This window comes from Anguilla anguilla, chromosome 9 (genome assembly GCF_013347855.1).
Source record: "Anguilla anguilla isolate fAngAng1 chromosome 9, fAngAng1.pri, whole genome shotgun sequence".
Taxonomy (NCBI): Eukaryota; Metazoa; Chordata; class Actinopteri; order Anguilliformes; family Anguillidae; genus Anguilla; species Anguilla anguilla.
In genome coordinates, this window is record NC_049209.1 from 39,267,216 (window position 1) to 39,289,115 (window position 21,900).

General features: G+C 38.3%; 2 protein-coding genes across 2 annotated transcripts in view; both read right to left on the reverse strand.

The window, feature by feature from the left end:
• Window positions 1-10,223, reverse strand: part of slc8a2a (solute carrier family 8 member 2a) — a 91,694-nt gene extending 81,471 nt beyond the window's left edge. The window contains exon 1 of the mRNA XM_035433074.1: window positions 9,883-10,223. The gene's annotated coding sequence lies outside the window, so the exon portion shown is untranslated. The remainder of the gene's footprint in view (window positions 1-9,882) is intronic.
• Window positions 10,224-12,653: 2,430 nt separating this feature from the next.
• Window positions 12,654-20,647, reverse strand: si:dkeyp-69c1.9. The gene is made up of 10 exons (XM_035433092.1): window positions 20,446-20,647; window positions 19,625-19,737; window positions 18,828-18,955; window positions 18,313-18,520; window positions 17,880-18,002; window positions 17,303-17,540; window positions 16,742-16,883; window positions 16,075-16,263; window positions 15,348-15,490; window positions 12,654-14,752 (listed from the first exon to the last, which is right to left on the reverse strand). Exons 1-10 carry the CDS (start codon window positions 20,529-20,531, stop codon window positions 14,656-14,658), a joined length of 1,467 nt encoding a protein of 488 aa, XP_035288983.1. The 5' UTR covers window positions 20,532-20,647; the 3' UTR covers window positions 12,654-14,655.
• Window positions 20,648-21,900: the final 1,253 nt, after the last annotated feature.

A 21,900-nucleotide genomic window follows, 5' to 3' on the forward strand; every position in this document is an offset into this window, starting at 1 on the left:
GCGTCTGCCAAATGCCTGTAATGTAATGTAATGTAAGTCATTGTCCTGATGAACAATCTACCTATGACCAAGTCCTCGCTTCTTAGCAGAGACAACAAAATTATCTGCCAGAATTTCCTGGTACTTTGTTGAATTCATTGTGCCATTGATCTAAAACAGTGCCCTGGGACCACTGCTAGCAAAACATCTCCAAAATATCAATGACCCACCTCCATATTTGACAGTACGTATGAGGTGCTTCTACTGTAGGCATTCCTCTTTTGCCGCCAAATATGTCGATGGTGTGTATGGCCAAAACGTTCAATTTTGGTCTCATCTGACAATAGCACTCTCTTCCAGTCATAATTCCAATGAGAACTGGCAAGCTCCAGATTCTTGGTTTTGTTTATTGTGCTCAGTAAGGGCTGTCTTCGTGCCACCCTTCCAAAGAGTTAATTGGTATGGAGGTGCCATTTTATGTTTTTTTTTTAGACTTGTTGACCGCAAGAAACAAACCAATCTCTGCAATTCTTGAACAGTGATCCTTGGGTTATTAATGGCCTCCCTCACCATCTTCCTCACTGTTCGTGGAGACACTATGCACTTGCTTCCTCTTCCTGGCAAATTTGCAACCATTCCATATGTTTTACACCATTTTATTATTGCCCTTACAGTGCTAAGTGGTATGTTTAACCACTTATATCTTTTTTTGTACCCATTACCAGACTTGTGACAGTAAATTACCATCGGTCTCTTCTGAATTGACAGTTATTTGGCTTTTCCCATGCTGATGAATGACAAAGGGATTTTGTATGCTTGTTACCTCATTTTTATTCTCTAGTGAAACTGGAAGTGATGGAATGACACAATATAGTTTCTTTAGACTGAGATGAACTAAATTAAGTAAAATTGTATTGCCAATTTCATTTTGTTTGATTTTACTTACAATAATTGTTAGGAGTGCCAATAATTATGGCACCTATGTTTTTCAGAAAAAATTACATTACTTCATAAAAAAACATTGAAGCATGAGAATAAATGTATTGAAATAAAAGTATATAGCTTTCCCATATGTTTGAACGTAACATATAGATTATTATCTGTGTCATTTGTCATATGCAGCCTTTTTTCTTCATTTTTATTAAGGGTGCCAATAATTCTGGAGCCCACTGTACATGCAAACACATACATTCTAGTTGAAAAAAAAAACAACATTCAGTCATTTTTCCTTTACCATGAATGACAAATTAAAGTGTTTGTCATATTTTAAATGGAAGTGTTTTTAATGGGGTATTGTGTGTTTGACAAATCTACTAATTGTATGTTGCTAGAGGATCTGTAAGCTACATTAATTTCAAAATGTAGGGTAGCTACAATGGCCTAGTTAAAAATGTTTTAACAGTAGAGTATGTGGTGACCTGACCTGACCTAGCACCACTAGCAAAATAGGTCTTGACAGGAACTCAACCTGAAGTAGAGGGGAATTCCATTTTGATCAAATAGAAACTTATTTAGAGAGTGTAGCTGTAATACCCAAAACACTGGTTCAAGAATACCAATTGAGGCATGATTTATGAAAATGCAAAAATGATCTTTTACAAGTTGCACATAATGTCAATGTTAAAAATATTTATTATACTAATTAAAATGATGGGTTTGAAAATACAGCGCTGCCTGCGCTCCGGAGAGTCACACGACTACCTGCCGCCAAGCCCCGCCTCCAACTACAGGCATCTGAGGGGGAGAGAGTGAAATGAACAGAGAGAGAAGAGATATCCACACCAAATGGTGAGAAGATGACATTCATGCAAAGTCACTGAAAATCAAATGGGTAGATTACACCAAAGCAGACACACCAAATCAGAGACCGCAGGCAAGGATGCGAGGGTACACCTGACTTCCCGGGCCACAAGGTAGGCAGCACCTGAATGAGCGCTAAGAGGACAAACGGTTACATTCACCACAAGGTGCTTTATCTCCATCACTTTATGAAAATCAATATACCTGGCCTTACTTTTAGAAAATGAATATACTTCCTGTGAATAAATCCTTATTTTGAGGTCAGCAGGTACAGATGTTAATATTTTTAAAGGGCTGAAAGTCTGTGGTCATTGTGGCTATTTCTGTGTGAAACCTTGAAGAGTGCCAATCTCCCAGTGCTGTATAGGTATGGTGCATGTCACCTGCCAAGGCGTAACTTGGCGAGATAGATTGGGATGGCAGGTATGCTAAGAAGTAAGTCTGTTCACTGTGATGTGTATTGGGAACACTTGGGTGCTTATTTTGACTTAGTGAATTATGTTACAGCTTCTATGAGCATCCCAGTTGATTGATACACTATGCAGTGTGGACTACTCACATCGCATCTCTGTCTCTCACACATACACGCACACACATGCTCTAACGTTATCTTTTTTATGGGCTGACAGATATAGTGGCGCACTGAGATTTCTCCCCGTAGTCCCAATGGCCAGTCCATACCAGCCTGGTGGCGATAGCTTTGTAATTTTAGTGATTTGTAATTTAGTTTTTGATAGTTTTAGCAAACAGTATATTGAGAAATATAATGACATAAATTGGGTAATAAATTAAAATATATGAACCAATGAACAATACATTTGAATATATTGACATGAAATATAACAAACGTTTCATTACAGATTAGTTTATAACGTTACAACCCAAACTAGGCTATACAGCTTGCCAGTAGTATGAAGTTACTATATATAAGTTTCAAATAGAAAAATACAAAATAGATAAAATGTGCCATTTTGTTCCATTTTCTAAATTGTTCCATTTTCCTTGTGTAAACATACAGTTTCCATATCAGTAAAGACTGATATCTTGACCATCAAGATTATCCAAGCAACGTAGACTCATTCATTACATTAGCATATTAACTGTTAAGAAGAATGTGCTGTAAATATCTAGAGACAAAGCCTCGTAATTTAAAGGGGAATTGCACTTTATAACACTTCTGGGCTCATTTTCACACCTACCCAGAGTTTTGTGTGCATCCCAGACGGTTTTTAGGTTGCTTGCTAGGGTTGGGTCGATTTCCGGTTTTGCCGGTCCAGTCGGGTGTACGAGCTTAAACTGGTTTGATTTTATGCAAACCGACTTAACTGGCATTTGTCATTATGAGACGTAGCCTACTGGCAAATTAAAAAGTAGCCTACATCAGCAACCTGTGCCGACGGCACTAAATCAAACTTGTATTGCATTAGTAATAAACAATATGACAACGTGATTAACATAATATTATGTTTGTTTATAAACGGAGCCACTAGTGTCTGAGTGCAAAAAAAAAAAGATTGACAGGCAATGCGCAATTTAGTGCCAAGGCCGGCAACAAGGAGATCCAATTTCATTATACATTATACTCGATTCTGATTGGTCCAAGGGTGGGCATTATTTCTCAGTAAAGGGACAACTTGGCCTTTTAACAGTTCTAAAATCAATGTGCAACAAAATACAGCATTCTAAAGCAGTTTAAACAGCAACTTTCACATTTAAATTGTTGTTACATCCCCTCCCATTTTCAATGTCCAATTTCACAATTGATGGCAACGTTGAATCACATTTCTAGTTACTGTTGCTAGCTTTACAAATTGGAATCGTCCCTTATTTGGACAGTAGAATAGGCGTTACGCATTTTCATCCGTATGTTTGTGAACAATTGCGTTTATAGTAACCGCTGTTTTGAATACAATTCAATAGTTAGCTAGCTAGCTAGCTAGCCAGGATAACAAGCATGCCGTGAGACCATTCTGACCTAAAACCAAGAATTTTAATACTGGCTAGGTGACAAGTGACGGCGAACCTAAAGCTAGCTGGCATTCAAAACCCGTTTCAGAGGGTCTTAGAAAGACGTTATGTATACACTGCGCGACTGCACCATTTAAAAAGCAAGACAGTGCTAGGGAGATTAATTTGGTTAAAAAATTGGTGCTAATTGTATGGTATAAAACGAGAAGGAACTATTTTTTCTTGATAGCATCATTGTTTTCATAGAATTAATGACCAGAGGTTTTTGCTTAACAACGGTCCAAAGAGAACTACCAAACAGAGTTTTGCTTGACACCGGTAAAGCCGCTACACTCTCATTCATGGGCTTTCATTATGTTCCACTGGGGAGCGGCTGAGTCACGTGCGATGCCTAGTGGTAAAATTCGGTATTACCGGTCCGGTCCGGTATTTGGCTTAATATCAAACCGGTTTGAAAATTTTGACATCGGCCGAACCCTATTGCTTGCTTCAATATTTAGATATCTGTAGATTTTTGATTCCCGTGTGAGCAAACCCACCCCCCCCCCCCCCACCATCCAATAGAAGCCCATTCAACATCAAACTCCACGTGAGACTCATTGTAAACACACATTCCTACTTCTCATGACTGATATTGTCCTTCTAATGAATTTGTCGCCCTTCATTTTCTGATGAGTTATTTCATTGTTAATATTTTATGCTGTTTTGTTGCTTTTCTTCACAAATGCAGGAAGTAGATCCAGGCAGTTTAGTGTCGAACTCGAGGATGCATATCATTGCGCGACTTCTGATGTGGGCGTACCTGCAGACAATAACACTAGGTTGGTCGTAGAAGTGTTGTATTACTACTAGCTAGCGAAACCGAAAAAGGAGATTTTGTTTTTGATCATGGGATTGTTATTCGCTATCGATTTGAGCCAGAATACACAGAAGAGCTGGCTGACTTGGGGTGCAATATTTTTTTTCACCTGGTGCGCACTTGCAGACATCGTGAAAATATAAAAAACAGCAAGACACTTCACTTCCCGATAGGGTGACCGGGCAGCAGAGCCTACCAGTTGACGTCTCAATCGTGTTGTGCTTCTTTTGGCTAACAGAGAGGGTTGCTCGCTATAGGAGCTTCATATCACTCTTTTTCTTCTATTAACTACTTGCTCGCGCTAGTTTTTGAGAAAACTGCTGTGGAAAACTCGGCCAGAAGCTAGCAAGTGTCAAGTGAATCCACAACATCACCACAAACGTCTTTTCAAGACCATAGTTTATTACAGTACAACAGATACCATGGTCAAAATACATGAAACCGGAATTGTCCCTCTTTTTTATTTCATAGATAATAACATTGGATAATTTAATGATACATTGACCGCCGAACTGGAAATGTCCCCGGTTTTCATTTCAGAAATCTGGTCACCTTACTTCCCGAGGCAATCAGTGAGGCAGCGATGATGACACGTAACGTGCACTCCCACACAGCAGCGCGCAGTGGGAGTGCACGTCTGGAGCTCACAGTCACCACCAGTAAAATTACACTTCTCAACTCCGCTTGTAAAACTGGTTTGAATGTTATTCTCAGCACGTTGGAGACCTAGTATTATATATGAAACGACGTGCACAAAAATACGGGACAAACTGCGTCCCATATTGAATCAATATGGGACGTAGCCTAGCATTTTACTTTGAAATCCGGGACGATCCCCGACGGGTGGCAACCCTAGCGAAAGGGCACTCCGATTTCTCGGCTGTCACCAACCCCGGAGTCTTGGAGACTTTGTTCCGAATGCCAAGGATCAATTGGAAACGACATTCCACACCGGATGGGACTCTCGGAAATGTAAGTGTGTTCGCTATATACCGTAGTAATGTCAGTGGATAGCATAATGTTATCGTTAGCTAATGGAAATCCTAGTTTTGACGACTAGTGTTCATGTGTGGTAGTCTATGCATGTGTCTCGCTGAGATAACGTTAACGTTACCTGTTTTGAACACAGAGGTATAGGGCTTGGTGCATCAGCTAAACTACAAGACTGTAACGTTACATCTCTGACACATGAATGAAGTTCAAATGAAGCAAGAGTGACAATCGAAATGATGCCGAAGAAGAAGAAAAAACCAGAAACCGTACTACTATGTGGAGTTCTGCTATAAAAATAGGTCTTTGTTTCTAACGTTAGAAATTTAAAATGAAATAACTAATCGAAAAATGAAGGGTGACAAATTCATTAGAAGGACAATATCAGTCATGAGAAACAGGGACGTGTGTTTACAATGAGTCTAACGTGGAGTTTGATGATGAATGGGCTTCTATTGGGGGGGGGGGGGATACAAAAAACATGGGGAACAAGAGGAATATGACAGTTTGGATGCCATAAGCTGCCAAACAGATTCAATGCACCTTGGCATATATTATACAATATATATATTATATTATATATATTATATATATATATATAAGTCTCTGGAACACTACTGGTGGGATGGAACACCATTCTTCCAAAACATATTCCTTCATTTGATGTTTTGCTGATGGTTGTGGAGAACGCTGTCTAACACGTTGGCCTAAAATCTCCTATAGGTGTTAAGTTGGGTTGAGATCTGTTGACTGTGAAGGCATAGCCTATGGTTCACATCATTTTCATACTTATAAAACCATTCAGTGACCCCTCGTGACCTGTAGCCAGGGGCATTGTCATCCTGGAAGAATTCATCAGGATAGAAATGTTTCATCATAAGAACTGACAAAATTACTATTCGTTTAAGTAACCCTCTGTCTTAAACAGTTATGCACCATAATATTATCAAAAAATCAATTGCTTTAGCTTCCTTTTTAAGGAGACCAAACACTTTTTTTTCACAAATTATATAATTCAGCACAGCTACTGCATCCCTCAATCAAAAATGGCAAATTTATTCCTGCTTTTGACTACAAAGGTGATATTTGTACATAATAATACTATTTGGGGTCACAAGGATCCCTTTACGAGGATGAGCTTGATGAATCTTCTGAGAATTACAATGCAGTCTCAATGGATGTTCAGAAGCACCAGAAACTCCTGCAATGGACACAGCCTCCTGTAGTAGAAAAATTGTAAAAAGCAAGTCACTATATCTTTCCACATAGGAAATTCCACTGCAGTGCTAGTTACATCATACTGTACAATCATTGCAAGAAAAAGCCCTTGATGTGTGGCCTCATGGGTGCCTCATAACTTTCAGTTTCATTTTTATTAAAATGGAAACCTATGGCTGAACCTTTACTGGCTAAGGTGTGGTAAACTTCCATTTGAATAGAGTGGCTCTGGCTGTGATGTTCTAACAGGGTCTGCTGGTTTTTGTTTTCACCTTAAAATCAGCACCGAATTGAGACCCAAGACACCAGGTGAGTTGAGTTAACTGTGTAATCAACTGCTCTAATTGATTCATGAAGTGCAGAGTCACTATGAAAACCAGCAGACCCTGTAGCTCTCCAGGACCAGGGTTGGAGACCACTGTTCTAATGTCTGTATGAAGTAATATGGAAAATCTGAATGCATGTTGAGAGTACTGACAGGGAATTGAAGGGACTTCTTTTGGAATTTGTGCATATTAGTTTTGTATAAGGACAGGGGAGTGATTAAGTATTATATTTGTATCATTTTGTTGGAATCTTGAAAATCAGTTCACAATCCTTACTGACAGCAAAGTCACATAGAGGATATTGTATGCAACAGGGATATATGGGAATCTTGGTATACATGTGATATATGTGTTTGATTCCAATTCTAAAACAGACATCAGTGATAGTTCAGCACTGGTGACACCCCAGTGATAGTTCAGCATATTCTATTATACTTTCTCTTGAAGATGCTATAATTTGAAAGTATGTTGTAAGCAGGCAGAACATTGGACCTCATTCACCAATATCTTCAAGTTTTTTCTTAAATTTATTCTTAAGAAATATCCTAAGAAAAGTCTACGCCAGATTCGCAACGTGTTCTTTAATGTCAAATCTGAGATAAAAATTAAAAAAATGCTGCTGAGCGTGGGCGCAAGGAATTGCCCACCATTTTGGTGTCACCCCCTTAGTGACGACCCTTTCTCTTCTTCAACATATCCATATGTTACCTAAGTGCTTAGTTTGTATTCAAAATTTAAACATTTGCTTTTGCACTATAGACCAAACATTGCATAATTGAAACCCCCAAAAATAAAAGGTCACTACAATGGTTTGATTTTTATCATTTATTTACAGATGAACTCCCGCTGAGGCAACCACCCTTTGATGCTTTGTAAAATAATGAAAACAATTATTAAAAAATATAATAAATGATAAAAATATTATTGTAATTTAAATCCTATAATATTATGTATAATTGAAGAAAACGCAATAACCAATTATTTTGCATAAACATGTCAGCACTCAAATGTGTGTAAGTGTGCTCTTGAGTGTGCAAAGATTCTGTTCTTACCCAAATAAGAAAACATTGGTGAATGTCCGAATCTTCGTGAAAACTGCGTAAGTGGGTTTTAAGAAGAAAATTCTTCTTAAGAGCGGTTGGTGTATGAGGCCCATTGTGCCTTGAGAGAAATCTTTAAGAGAAACATTTGTGTAGATTGACTGAGCGGTACCAGTATTAAAGATCATTATAATACAAAATCATCATAGGAAAAATCAGGGTTGGCCAGTGAATGCAGCACAAACATATGAACATAATAAAGATCATTTTATTGTTTGGTATGTGAATTTTTTTTGGTTATTGTGTAATTATTTTTCATTATGTAGTGAAACAAAAACACTGGGATTCCCACCCATCATATTACATATCACATCGATGAATACATTTCAATTCTGATGACATTTTTAAACTAATAAATTTGAATAGTTCAAAAGAGCAGTGAGCCCTAGGTCTTATGGAGGTAAACATCTCAAGCAACCCACAAATGTATGCTATGTAAATGTAATCATGTGTTCAATCAACTTGGTACATTTTGAGATATTTAAAAAAAACCCAACAACATTTCAATTTGTGTTATTTTAATAAAAAATACAATATACATTTAAAAACTGTATTTGGTGGTTGATTTTCACATAATATTAGTTTTTATGACTGTGATTAAATGAGAAACATGATTTTGAATACAAAAAAGTGAGTCTTCATCACTAGCAATAACGGGCATAGCCAATTGACATAGTACTGCATGCGCCTATATTTGGATAGATTGCTTTTATAACTGTGATACGTCGAGGGTCCCAGACACAGTCTTCTTCAAGGCCACTCTTCACCATCCCACATTTAGGAGGGCACCAGGCCGTGTCATAACCATGGACTGTGTGCCAGGTCTTCTGCATGGGGTGTCCTTGGTAATTGATTTTCTTCACTTTGCCAACTTCAACCCTGAGCTTCAGCACAACTCGTTCATGCTCAGGTAGATCCAAGGGGTACCTGCTGGCCTTCTGAAGATCACGGCTAACATAAACACCCCGTCCAAACATGCCATCTTTGGACTGATGGAACCCACAGGCCATAATTTGTTTAGCAGCCTCCTTTGATGTGCCGTGGTACATGATGTACGTCTTGCCATTTTTTGGTTCTGTGTAGCTTTGCAGACATGGGTCCGTTGCGGGCTCAAAATCATCTTCTGCCCACATGTTACAGTTGGATTTTTGAAATACGACTAGAATGAGTACAAGTCTTATGTACAAGCCCCGATATAAACGTATTTACCTTGTCCATTATTAACAGGATATTATAGATATATACTAAATTACTGACTTGATCTTTCTAAAATTCTGTGAAAATGACTGATTCTTGTAATACTCCACTGCTTAAATAGGTTTGTTGCAGGGAAACTGTTTTAATTTTCAATTACATTATCACTTTGTCTTTAGAAAACAGAATTCATCACTGCACAAAACAGACCACACCAAAGTGCTTGCAACAGCTCAATACTAGATTTCAATGGATAAAAAGACATGTAAATTATTTATATCTGGTGTTAAACCCTCAAATAAAATACATATTTTCAGCAAGTTAAAACACATGCCTATACTATAGTGTAAACCCATGTGTTAAAATGAATCATTTTTCTCAGATACAAAAAAGTTCCTTTACATTTTGGCCTATAAAATATGCGTAAACCATTAAGCATAAATCTCACCTTGAGAAAACTGCAAGTTAGCTTCTGCTGATCTGTCGAAAGAACCTTTTAAATCTTATTTTGTCCCAGATAAACAGAATTAATTTCCCCGTAGTCTGTCTTTTAACTGTGAGACCACACCCCCATAAGAAGGAAGAGGGTTGTCTTTATATTTTATTGACTTGCTTCTCTGTAAGTTTCAGGAGAACTGAGAAATACCGTTTTAAGATTCAAGAGATTATTAAAAATGAGTTGTTTAAGCCTCAATGTAAAGTCATATTTTAAGTTTTATATTCTTTTTTTCATTTCTATGCTCAGATAGGCACCCTGTCATGTATGTTTATTTATCTGCAAGTTTCTTTTGTGTTGATTCTGTGAAAACCAGTAAACTATTTAATAAATGTCTACCTATTTTGTAGATATTTATTGAATAATGATCAGAGAGCACATTTACTGCATCTACTTGAAATTATATTTCTCATTGGATTAATCTTAATTTCATGGAGACAGCATGGAGAGTGGCCGAGATTCAGTCTTCAACCTTAATTCACTTTTTCAGAAACTTTACATTATTTGGTATGAGATAAAAATCGAAGTACAATTTTACCACACCAAAGTCTTGGTTGATTTCAGAAGTTACTAAAATCATGTTTCAATCATGCTTTTGCATAATTTGGCTTTCCAGTGTTTATAGAAATGGTCAGCATAGCTAGGGGGTTTACATAAAACGAATCTAAATATGTTTCCTTTTTTGAGCAAATTACAATATGTCACATAGGACTAATATTTTACTGGCCTATCTAAAAAGTAGACTGTTCTTTTCTTCATGTTTTACAATTTGAAATCAGTCTGTAGCAAAGACATTTATTAAAACTGAGTCTGACTGGGTAATGAGAGAGAGGGAGAAACAGAAACAAATCTTGAGTTTCATTTTCCTGTAACTCCGCTTAAAATGTCTCCACCCCCATGCTTTTTTCAAATGTAAGGTATTTTAAGTGTGTGCGTGTGTGTGTGTGCTTGTGAAACAAATGGGAATTTCCTGTTTTTACATTACGTTACATTACATTCATTTGGCAGACGCTTTTATCCAAAGGGACTTACATTAATTGCATACCAAAAGTCATTGTAACAACTGCAAATACCCTCAAATTAAAGCTGACAGCTGACAGTACTTTGACCTCATGTTCATTGCTGGAGCACAGCGCAAAAACAACAAAAACTGTGTCACTGTCCAAATACTTATACACTGCATTGTACATATTTTTCTGTTTGTATGAGCAACCTGAAATATACATCACACTATTCAATTCAATTCAGTTAAATTTTATTTGTATCACACTTTTTACAGAGAACTATCACAAAGACGCTTTACAGAGTACATTCAAAAATCTTTTCATAGGTCTTTGTAGTCAACATAAAAACATACAACATTATGTCAAATATTGTTCTTACTGCAGGAATGTCCAAACATGTTAAGTAGGTGTGACACACCGTGACTACCCTGATAGGGACAGAAGAGCTGGACACAGGGAGGTGTGGAAGCTCTGGATATCTCCGGCGTTTTATTGGGAGTAGCAAGAGAGAGCATAATCAACAGCAAACATAAACGTCACCCTCACAGGATCTGGGCAAAAACAATAAGCTAAAATAACAAAGACAAAATAAATGTGTCATGGTTCTGTGTTTTCCTGTCTGTGTTTCCCTTGTTGGGCCGCCAGATGGCGGCACTTCTGTTTTGTGTCCTGCTCCCCCCTGTTAATTGTATTATTGTTGTCTCGTTATTCTATCATTGTTCCCACCTGTGTCTTGTTATCCCCTCCTTTTCTGGTTTGATTGTTTTTTGAGTTCACCTGTGTCTTGTTACCCCCTGTCTATTTAAGTTCTTTGTCCCCTTGACTCGGGTGCTGGTTCCTTGTGTTTGTTTCTGACTTACATGTATCTGCCTGCCTGTGTTTTGACCTGCTTGTGTGTGTGACTGTGTTTCCGCCTGTGTGTTTCCGCCTGTTAGTTTCTGCCTGTTAGTTCCTGCCTGGTTTCTGTCCTACCTGTGTTCTGCTCTGTGTGTGTTTTGAATTTTGAGTTTTCTGTTTTGTGTTTTTTGGAAGTGCCCTGCGTGGCCTTTTGGTTTCCTGTTTTTTTTTGTCCCCTGTCGTGTAAGTAAAGTCTTTGTTAATTTTCCCTTTTTGAGTTTGTGTTTTTTTTCCCCTCTGCGTTTGGGTCCTCCCTACCTGTTACATGACAAAATGAAATCGTACGAGTGCTTTTCAGCCTTTTTTTCATCTGTACTTGCTCTCTCTAGCTATTGTGGGGGATCCCAGTCTCCGATGCCTACTGTGGAAAGAGGCACACTTTTAAATCCTGGACTGATTCGTAAGAACATCCAGATGTGTGCCCACTTAACCAGTAGGCGTGGTCTTCTAATTGCGCTGAATTCCTCCAGCAAACCCAGCCCTGCCACAGTAAGCTAATATAATTCAAGAATAAAGTCATTTTACTATTCTTATACTGTCAAAGTCAAACAACCAGGGCCATGGTAAGGGTGCAGTCTAAGGGGAATTATCTGACATAATGTTTTATGTTGACTATAAAGACCTATGAAAAGATGTTTGAATGTACTTGACATTCAAAAATCTTTTCTCTGTAAAGCGTCTTTGTGAGATCTCTGTAAAAAGCGTAATACAAATAAAATTCAATTGAATTGAATAGTGTGATGTATTTGGACAGTGACACAGTTTTTGTTGTTTTCGCGCTGTCCTCCGGCAATAAACATGAGGTCAAAACATGAGAGCAAAGACTGTCAGCTTTAATTGGAGGGTATCTGCATCCATATTGGGTGATCTGTGTACGAATGACAGCCTTTTTATAGATGATTTGTGTGTATCTGTATTATATGTGTGGTTTTTGTATACAAAAAACCCATTCTCCAAATAGTTCACTCATCTCTTTATAAGACTATATCATTGCAGTCTGAATATGTTCCTGGTCCTGAAGCTTCCCAGTGTTCAGAAAGCCACCACAAGCACCATGATCTCTTCAATTCTGTGTATCAATAAGGTGAACCTTTAAAACTACATTCACAGGCACTTTCAAATCAAATATGTAGGTTTATATTTCACTTCAAACTTTAGCTTCTTTCAAATTTTTTTGTGAAAGTTTTATTTGCAAATGTTGGTACATAATTGTTTCAATACCCAATTTGATATCATGTTTGATACCACAGGAATTTTTATTCGTTTTAAAACAAAGGTCTTATAATTTCTACACAGCCATATCAATACACACAGCTAAATCTTAAATTAACTCTAACGTAGTATCTTTTACATTTCTAGCCTCATGAAGAGGTGTAAGGTTTATTGGTTGAATTAAAGTTTATTATTAAGTATGAAGGTAAATTTACCAGTTTAGAAGCAGGGGAAGATTCAAAACTGAAAAGCACCAGGATATAGGCACGATACAGAAGAATGTTGTAGTTTTTACTGTACAATACTGTAAAATCTACTGTACAATTCTATATTTGTTGGTTATAGTATGTTACAGTAATTTGCATGGCATTCTGTGGAAATTCTAGACAGGTGGGAATATTTTATAGCACTAAGTTCTACTGTAGCCTACCTTACTGTAATTTCCTCCTCCTAAACGTAATACAGTATTCCTGTTATTTTGCCCTCGTGATGTCACCCACAAAACTTGCACTTAACTCCAGAGGCAGAGAATGAATAGCCGCCATATATATATCCTTTTTTTCTCAAAAATCTAAAGAGTAAAACTTTTAAACATCTACACAGGTAAGGTTTTCGTCCTTGCATCAAATGACTATTTTCATAGACATATTTTCAGCCTCAGTAGTTGAGACTATATTGAATTTACACTTTATTTGTGCACCATGTTAACGTATGCTAGTCCAGTGTCTAGTGTGCGTAAGCTCTCAAATTTTGGGTAATAAGTTGCTGATTTTGATGAAAGTGTCATTCAAATCTGCTGCAGCTAGACCTTAAAGAGGCTAGGCCACCAAACCAATGTAACCTAGTTTGGTTACATTAGTTTGATGTTCATGCCACACCGGCGGCTAACGAGACATTGACCGACTTCAAGTGACTCCATTCCCACACAACTGGATACAATAACTTTACGTATTCATATTCCACGAATGCCTAACTTTACTATGTGCATAATTCAGATTAAATAATAAACAAATTTACCCATAAATGCATTTTTGTATATGTACAGCTACCAAGATGTAATATAGCTAGCTATCCACTTTTGCCCTCTTAGGGATTTTTTTTGTAAGACTGCCTAATATCATCTTTTTTTTTTACATCCCCTACTGTTCATTTTATTGTACCGAAAGGATTAATTTTGTAAATTTTTGTCCTCCTCATCTTCTCCTGGGGTGTATTCCTATGCTGTAATATGGTGTGAAGCTCTTGCTGCCTCGTTGACCATTACCAAAATTTTCTGATGTGTAAATTTAAGTTTTCTTTTCCTTGCTTCAACGTGCTTGGTTGCTGCGTACTCATTTCTTAGTGCCTTGTAATCTGGAGGTGTAAGCATGCAATATTGTTACTGACCCTTTTTATGGGTGTCTCCTACCGCAAAATTGCAAATGAGGGCGTTTATTTAACTGCGTAAATAGAAACATTCTTTGTTAACTGGTCATTAATGTGTCGGTATCTCTGGCCGCAACACACCTAACACAGCACAATACAGTGAACGGTTTTGCGCAGCAATTGTTTTCTTATTCAATCTGGCCCTGAGAAAACTGAAGATAAAAGACACTGGTGTTGCTTGTAGTTCTTAGGTCTCGACAGCAGATGGCTTTGGTTGTCCCTGACTGGTAGGTGGATTCTGTTCCAGATACAGCTGCAGCTGGCAAACTGGGAGGCTGAGTGGCCTGAAGAGAGGATAAAAAAGGGCTACTTACAGTACTGGGCAAGGTGGATTGAAGCTGTGTTGGATGAGCAATTTCAGTACGAATGAAGTCTGTGACAAGTTACTTTGTGTTAGAGCTCATCAATCAATCAATCAATCACATGTATTTGTGCACAATCTCATTTACATAAGAGTAGACCCTAAATTGGTATCACTACCTACTTTGGTGCTTTAGTAATGTTGGACTTATTCCCACTCTGGTCCGAACATGTTGTTAAGTCTATGTCACTGTTTCTCATATACTTCAGGTGAATGCACTTACGTTCTCTAGCATTGTAAGTAGCTCTAAATAAGAACATATATTAAATTAACATAATGGAAGGTACAGCAATTCATCATTTGCGAGAGGAAATGTAAACAAACAAAAAAAATCCATTTGGAAAAATTATAATTATAGTTAAAATCATAGTTTGAGAAATTTTAACCTTTTTAAGACTGATGATGATTAACTCCTAGAAAATGGCGGGATGCAGAAAATAACAGCTTAATAAACACAAACAGTGGAGTGATCAGGTGACTGCAGAATTTTGTCAGAATGTAGTTCAGGATCATGTCACCTGTAGGCTTCTCTGTGCTCTGTGGCAAAGGTATGCTCTCCCCGGTCCTCTTCCAGTCTCTGCTCAGGCTTACAATTCCTCACCCTCTCCACTTTTTTCTGGAAGAATGTCTGAGAGTTTGTTGTTTCGCCCTCAAACTTGCCCTGGAAACAGAAAATGTCCAGTGTTATTTATTTACTTAAAAACAGAAGTGTAAAGAGTTTGCTCTGCTTTCATATTTTTGCTTTATTACAGAGGTGGGATTATAGCACAAAAAGTGCTATGGTATGGGATGTATCCCAATTGTACATGGGTTTTCAGATTAAAAGTGCAAAAGTTAGCTGCCCAACAGACTGTGCCACTAGTCTCGCTGCCCAGTGTTATTCGAAGGACCTGGATTTATGTCGCATTTACTTCTTAAATATAAATACAATTTCACAATGCCACTGCAGGTCCCTTACCACCCAAAATATGCAATCATATGTCTGAAGAATTTTGTGTTCTGAATGTTGTTGAAATATCTATGGAAAACTGATTTTGTTTTCTTTTAATTTGTCAGTAATATCGAAGTGTCATAAGAGCTAATGCTAGGATCTCAAATTCCATTCCTTGAGGACTGCACACAGAAAGCACGGACAACCAGCAGACACTGCAGACCTCCAGGACTTGAGTTTGTGAGCCCGGCATTAAGCTGTTTTGTCTACTGTCTGTTGTTATATATTTGATATTCAGTGTGGGGTTTTCTCACTGTAGGCTTCAGATAGGTCAACCCATCATATCGGTCACCATGGCGAACCCGCCTGCAGACCCCCCAGTCCTTGAAGAACTCCTTGTTGGCAGTCCGGTCATCAAACAGCCCCTGCAGGGGTTTCAGTGTAGGCATCAGGGGCTGTGGCTTATGGCGAAAGCTGGGGAGAGGAAGGGGCTGGAAATCCAGCTGCCCACACAAAGCAGAGTGAGTTATAAAGACAACAACTCCCATGAACACCATCTCTTAGTAAGTATGGAGTAAGTCTGTGGCAGGGAAGTTAAACTTGTGTCCTGGAGGACCAGGTTTTTGTGGTTTTCAAAGCCAGTGACCTAATAACTAATGCAGAAACATGCCAAAGTCAGAAAACAATGCGGCTATCCTAGATTGAGTATTTCAATAATTGTTCTCAACAGGCAACTATTTCATTATTATTATTTTATCATGTAATGCATACCCCTACCCCATGATGACTACAGTCTCCTAGGACTCCTCATCTATGGTATTCAAATGCCTGAAAATTAAATTTGTACATTTCAGAATGGTTGTCTGAAGAACCCACTACTGTAAAGGGCATGCTTGAATGCAATTATTTTTTGCTAGACAAATTCTGTGTACACAGATATGTTTACAACATGCTTTCAATTAATGTTGCATAACAAATTACCTTTGTAACAGTATCCCCTTGGAAATGGTGATCACTGCTTCTAACAGAGAGCTCCTCTCTGAGCTTGGCTGGGGCTGGTCTGCGGTGTTCCAAGGTGTTCCAGCCAGGGTAAGTATCCATTTGGACTGTCCTAAATTCAGTCCTGTAGGAGACACATAGAGTTATCACCCCTATGATAATGAAGGAAAGTTCTGGGCTTGTAATCTCTGTGTAGGAGTGCTCATAAAGTTTTGCCTTTAATCTTATCCTGGATAAGGTTAAGATATGGACTGGCACTCCTACACCTGAGACACTTATATAACAGTACCAGGCCTGTAGCTAGTTCTGCATTCTGGCTGTTTGCTGTGATGAACATTATCACTACATACAGAAAACACTTTACTCCAGATTCAGTACAAGGTCAATTCGGGCCACATTATTCAAAGGCCTGCAATTATATTGTCAGCATACCAACACCACGACAATAGAATGTGATATTCAAAATATTCAGCATTCCACCTAATGTGACCAGTTGCTACTGGACAGGGCCAGTAAGGTGGGAAAATGTTGCACAGCTCTTGCCTCAGTGCTGGATTGATCATGAGGTTGTCGGGGTGGGGTCGGACAGGGTTTCTCCGTTTGGGCAGGCAGGTGCGTGAGGGGAAATCATGACTATATCGCGTGACAGATTCCATTGGCACCCCTTTGCTTGATACCTCTTCCTCTTTCATAAGAGCTGATTGCTGTCTTGCCACAGGAGCACCCTCTAGAGGATATGGCTTGAATTCCTGACGGTGTGTCGTGGCCAAGTTTCGCTCTCCTGCAGTGGAAGCATAATTAACACAGCATTAGCATACCTGGGTCAAATACTGTTCGTAATCCTTCTTAATCCTACATCCTTTATACCCCAGTATAATTCCTGATGATGTCTGAAAACTTTGAAAAATCTATTGTCACCAATATTCCAAGGCTATTATATCTGTTTTTTGATCATAAGTTTTAGTGAGTAGCAGATTTTGTTTAAAATTCTCAGAGATCTGCAAGAAACTTGGTCAGCATCCAGAGTTAAAGTATTTTGAATGTGTTACTAACAGTCACATAAACATTTTCTTATTTAGTGAAAACAGATGCTTCTATCCATACAGTGAAAGTTTCTGACCTTCTAGCATTAGGTTGCACTGTACCACCTGTTTCCTCTCTGGTCTGCCGCCTGTTTTTGGGACAAACTCCCGATTGGTTGTTGTTTCCATCTTCTCCCTCTGGTCTGGGTAGAGTACAGAGCCTGTGTTAGAGGACAGAACAGGGAGATCATGTGATGTTATTAAGGTCTTATTTTGTTACTTTTTCACATTGTATAATAATTGCAGTAGCCATTGTCATTTTTAGATAAGCAGCTACGCTATAGGAGACAGCTTGCATGTGTTGAAGGAGGAAAGAAATGGATTTGTTTTAGGAAGTACACTTCCGGATTATAATAGCTATGTACATTGGTTTTAATCAGCAACTTTATGAGGCAGTATTGTTTAGAATAAATGGCACTACAGCTACATGAAAGGTACGCACGCATTTCACCAACAAATCACTGGACACACCTATAACAGCAGGCAACTCCCCCAGCCTGGGGAATGAGTGTGAGTATGCTGCCCCCTTGTGCTGCTGGTAGCTTGTGGTGGTGGCTTTACGTCTGACTGCATCTTGGTCAGAGGTTTGCTGAAGGGTGGTGGTGTCTGGCACAGCTGACTGTACAGGAGGGCTAGTCAAATTCTGAAGGTAAGGTGCTTGTAACAGCTTTGGGGAACCCTGTTAGAGGCAGGGGAAGAGTGAGTATTTCGTACAGTGGAAAAATCATGTACAAACATGATTCTTGGAACAAACATGAGTCTTACAATTTCCAGATTTAAGCCTTGGCTCAAATACTCCTGCAAACTATGTAACATCTCCCAGAATTGGTTTGTTATCAATGAATGTCATCTTCTCTGCCCCCCATTTGACAGTCTCCTGGATGCATCCCTGAAATGCACTCTTCTGCAAAAATTAATTTTGCTAGGTGGACTATTTGATGCAAGGACACACCAAGATTCATGTCTGTGATTGAGTACGGACTCACTCTAGCCACAAGCCTTGGTGTCTGCCTGAATGTAGGATTGGAGAGGTATTGACCACCCAGCTGATTGGTTGGAGACTGTGCCAGCAGGACCTGTGAGAGCTGGGGTCTCCTGCTGCTTCGTTTTCTCTCTGTGTGCAGTAGTGAGTGCCAGAGTTAGCTCGCAAATATTAGCAGAATCATAACTTCTCATAATGAAAATGAGCTAATTGCTAATGCTCAGTATGACCCTTACAAATATTACTTTGTAAACATAACTGTAGACTGTAGTCTGCAAGCCACTATATGCTGAGCAAATATTATCTACACAGACATCATCTTGTCCAGCTGTCTCTTCTGGAAACTAATGAAGCAATATCATTAATTTTATTAATATACGGACAAATGAGACATGTTGATAAATAAAAATAGTCACCAATAACCTCACCAGTAAACATGAATCCATGGCATTAATGCAGAGGGGATGATGTATTTAGTTGTTAATGTGATACACTGTTATACACTGCCCATTGCAAATTTGTTATTTATTTATACTTTCATTCAAGAGGAATGTCTGATAAAAATGGGCCTTCTGTGCCTACTCGTGATTAACACTAATGTTCTCCTCTCTTTTAAAGGTCTCTCTGGACCAACAACTAAAAAGTGTCCAACTCTCAGTGCTGTATGAGGATGACAGGTATGCAAGGTATGATTTAGTGGATAGCATGCCTGCCATTCAAACAAATAATGAAATCTGAGGGTATGTGAGTAATAGTGGTGGGCGTAAACACTATGTGCTAAATGTACAGTGTGAGACTTACTATGGGGCCAGGTGAAGGTGGCTGTGTAATGGCTGAGCAGACAGCTGTCCGAACCCCAGATAATCCTTGTTTCTGCATTCCTCTTTCTGCAGCCCTTGTGATGTTTGTGACGCCTGTTAAGTGTCAGCAAGATTATTTTTAATGAATGCCCATAATTCACAACCAGACCTGGGTCAAATCCTTTATCTGAAATGCTTTCAGTCTTTCAACTCAAGTCAAGGAAAGTTGAAAGGACATAGACACCTTTCACCAATATTCAGAATAGAATTTTTCTTTTATATGATTGGACATTTTGCTTAGTTATACATTCTGTTGAAAACTTCCATGGATTTTACCACCAGCAGAATTTGCCAGCATCCAAAAGTTACATTTTTAACAAAGATGCATACAGTTTGAAATACATACAGTACTTGATCCAGAGCTAGTCACAGCACAATAAGGTAAATTAACTATATTTTGTATTGTATATGATCTATTTATTTTGTAAAATAAATCACCCCCTTAAATATGATATACTGTTTTGAGACCTCTGCAAAAATATCCAGTATTTAAAATCATTACACCAATTCTATATAGCAACCTGAAGTCAATTTGCATTTTCTTCATTTTTTAAGGGGAAGAAAGATCCAATTGCATGCTTTTGATAGTACATGTCTACAATATTACAAGTTACTCCGGTTAGGAATATCTATAAAATGAATCTAATGTAATATAATATATATATAGGTGTGATATCTTCATTATTGAAATGGTGAAATAGCTGCCTACAGCCTTGATTGACCTTTAACTGATATGTCTAAATAAAACTCAGTCATCCTCACCCACAATTGCAGAGCTCACAGATGCAGCTGAACTTTGGAAACTCTGTCTTTCCCTGGCTTTTCAGTAATACTGAATCGTCCTCCATGTAGCTGGAACTATTACACAAACTACAAGATTTTTGATACTGCAATGAATAGCTGAAGCGACACCCAAGTTTCAGTAACACCAAACCTAGGAAGGAAGCTGCAAGTTTATACCAGTTGCCATGGCTCCCCCCATGGGGAGGGCGGATGGGTGGGTATTGAAAAGATTTTTTGAACAATGGGGACTGCTGTAATTCACACTCACCGCCGTGACTGTGTTGTGACTACTGTGGAACAGCAGTAGAGCTGTGGTCATGGAAGCTTGTTCTGTGTTCCTGAGATAAATTTAATTGAATTTGTATGTGTTCATGAAGGCTCTGTGCTCCCAGTCTCCGCATCACATTCATCACTAATTCATTTTCATCATCACCATCATCATTAACCATCATGTTTGGTCTGAGAATTTGAGATTGGTAACAAATGACTGAAAGCAGGTTGTAGTGGGAAAAACAGGTTAAGTTTTATGTCCTTTTGTTTCCTAAACTCTATCCACTTCACTGGGAGTTGGGTGCAATTGTCTGACGCCTGTTGTAATGAAAATAAAAATGCATAATTGTTGTTCCTCTTGTTGAATTTATTTACAAAATAAATGAAAATAAAACTGCAAAAATAAACTTAAAGTCCATCCAAAGTTTCACAGGTTCCACAGGTCAAGTTTGGTTGTGCAAACACGGTCAATGACTGTTTCCGCTCGCACCCGTCTACTCCCTCTGGCCCGTGTCACCGCACCATCTAAAATAGAATTTATTCCCGCTTCTCCTATAGAGGGACACACTTATGCAATAATGAATGCACACTAAACAATAAATAACAAACGCATGATAAATTCCATTATAATTTCAACTTAAATGTAGAACAGAATAAATAAACTTCATAATACTTTTAGGGGTTCTTATTATAAACCAACATAAACAAATGGCTCCTACACAGGTGAAAGGACTAGGTTGATAGCTTGTTTCAGTTCTACACTAGCCCATTATATTAGCTGGCACTCCATGGTATGAATGTCTATACAAACATAAATATTTGCTGATAGCTTGTGGGCGGTATTGTATGATATACAGTCAGATTCATAAGTATTTGGACAGTGACACAATTTTCAACATTTTGGCTCTGTACACCACCAGAATGTATTTGAAATGAAACAATCAAGGTGTGATCTAAGTGTAGGCTTTCAGCTTTAATTTAAGGGTTTAGTCAAAAATATTGTATGAACAATGTAGGAATTACAACCATTTCTATACATAGCCGCCCCCCCCCCCCCCCCCCCCCCCCAATTTTAGGGGCTCAAAAGTAATTGGACAAACTAACATAATCATAAATTAAATTGTCATTTTTAATATGTGGTTGCAAGTCCTTTGCAGTCAATGA

Excerpts from the sequence above, each read along its gene's own strand:
- si:dkeyp-69c1.9 (XM_035433092.1), bottom strand. The coding sequence starts at position 20,531 with ATGGAGGACGATTCAGTATTACTGAAAAGCCAGGGAAAGACAGAGTTT. Across the intron at positions 16,264-16,741 it reads AAGGGGATACTGTTACAAAG|CTGGATTTCCAGCCCCTTCC; the intron begins GTAATTTGTTAT and ends TTGTGTGGGCAG. Across the intron at positions 15,491-16,074 it reads TGACCTATCTGAAGCCTACA|GGCAAGTTTGAGGGCGAAAC; the intron begins GTGAGAAAACCC and ends TTCTGTTTCCAG.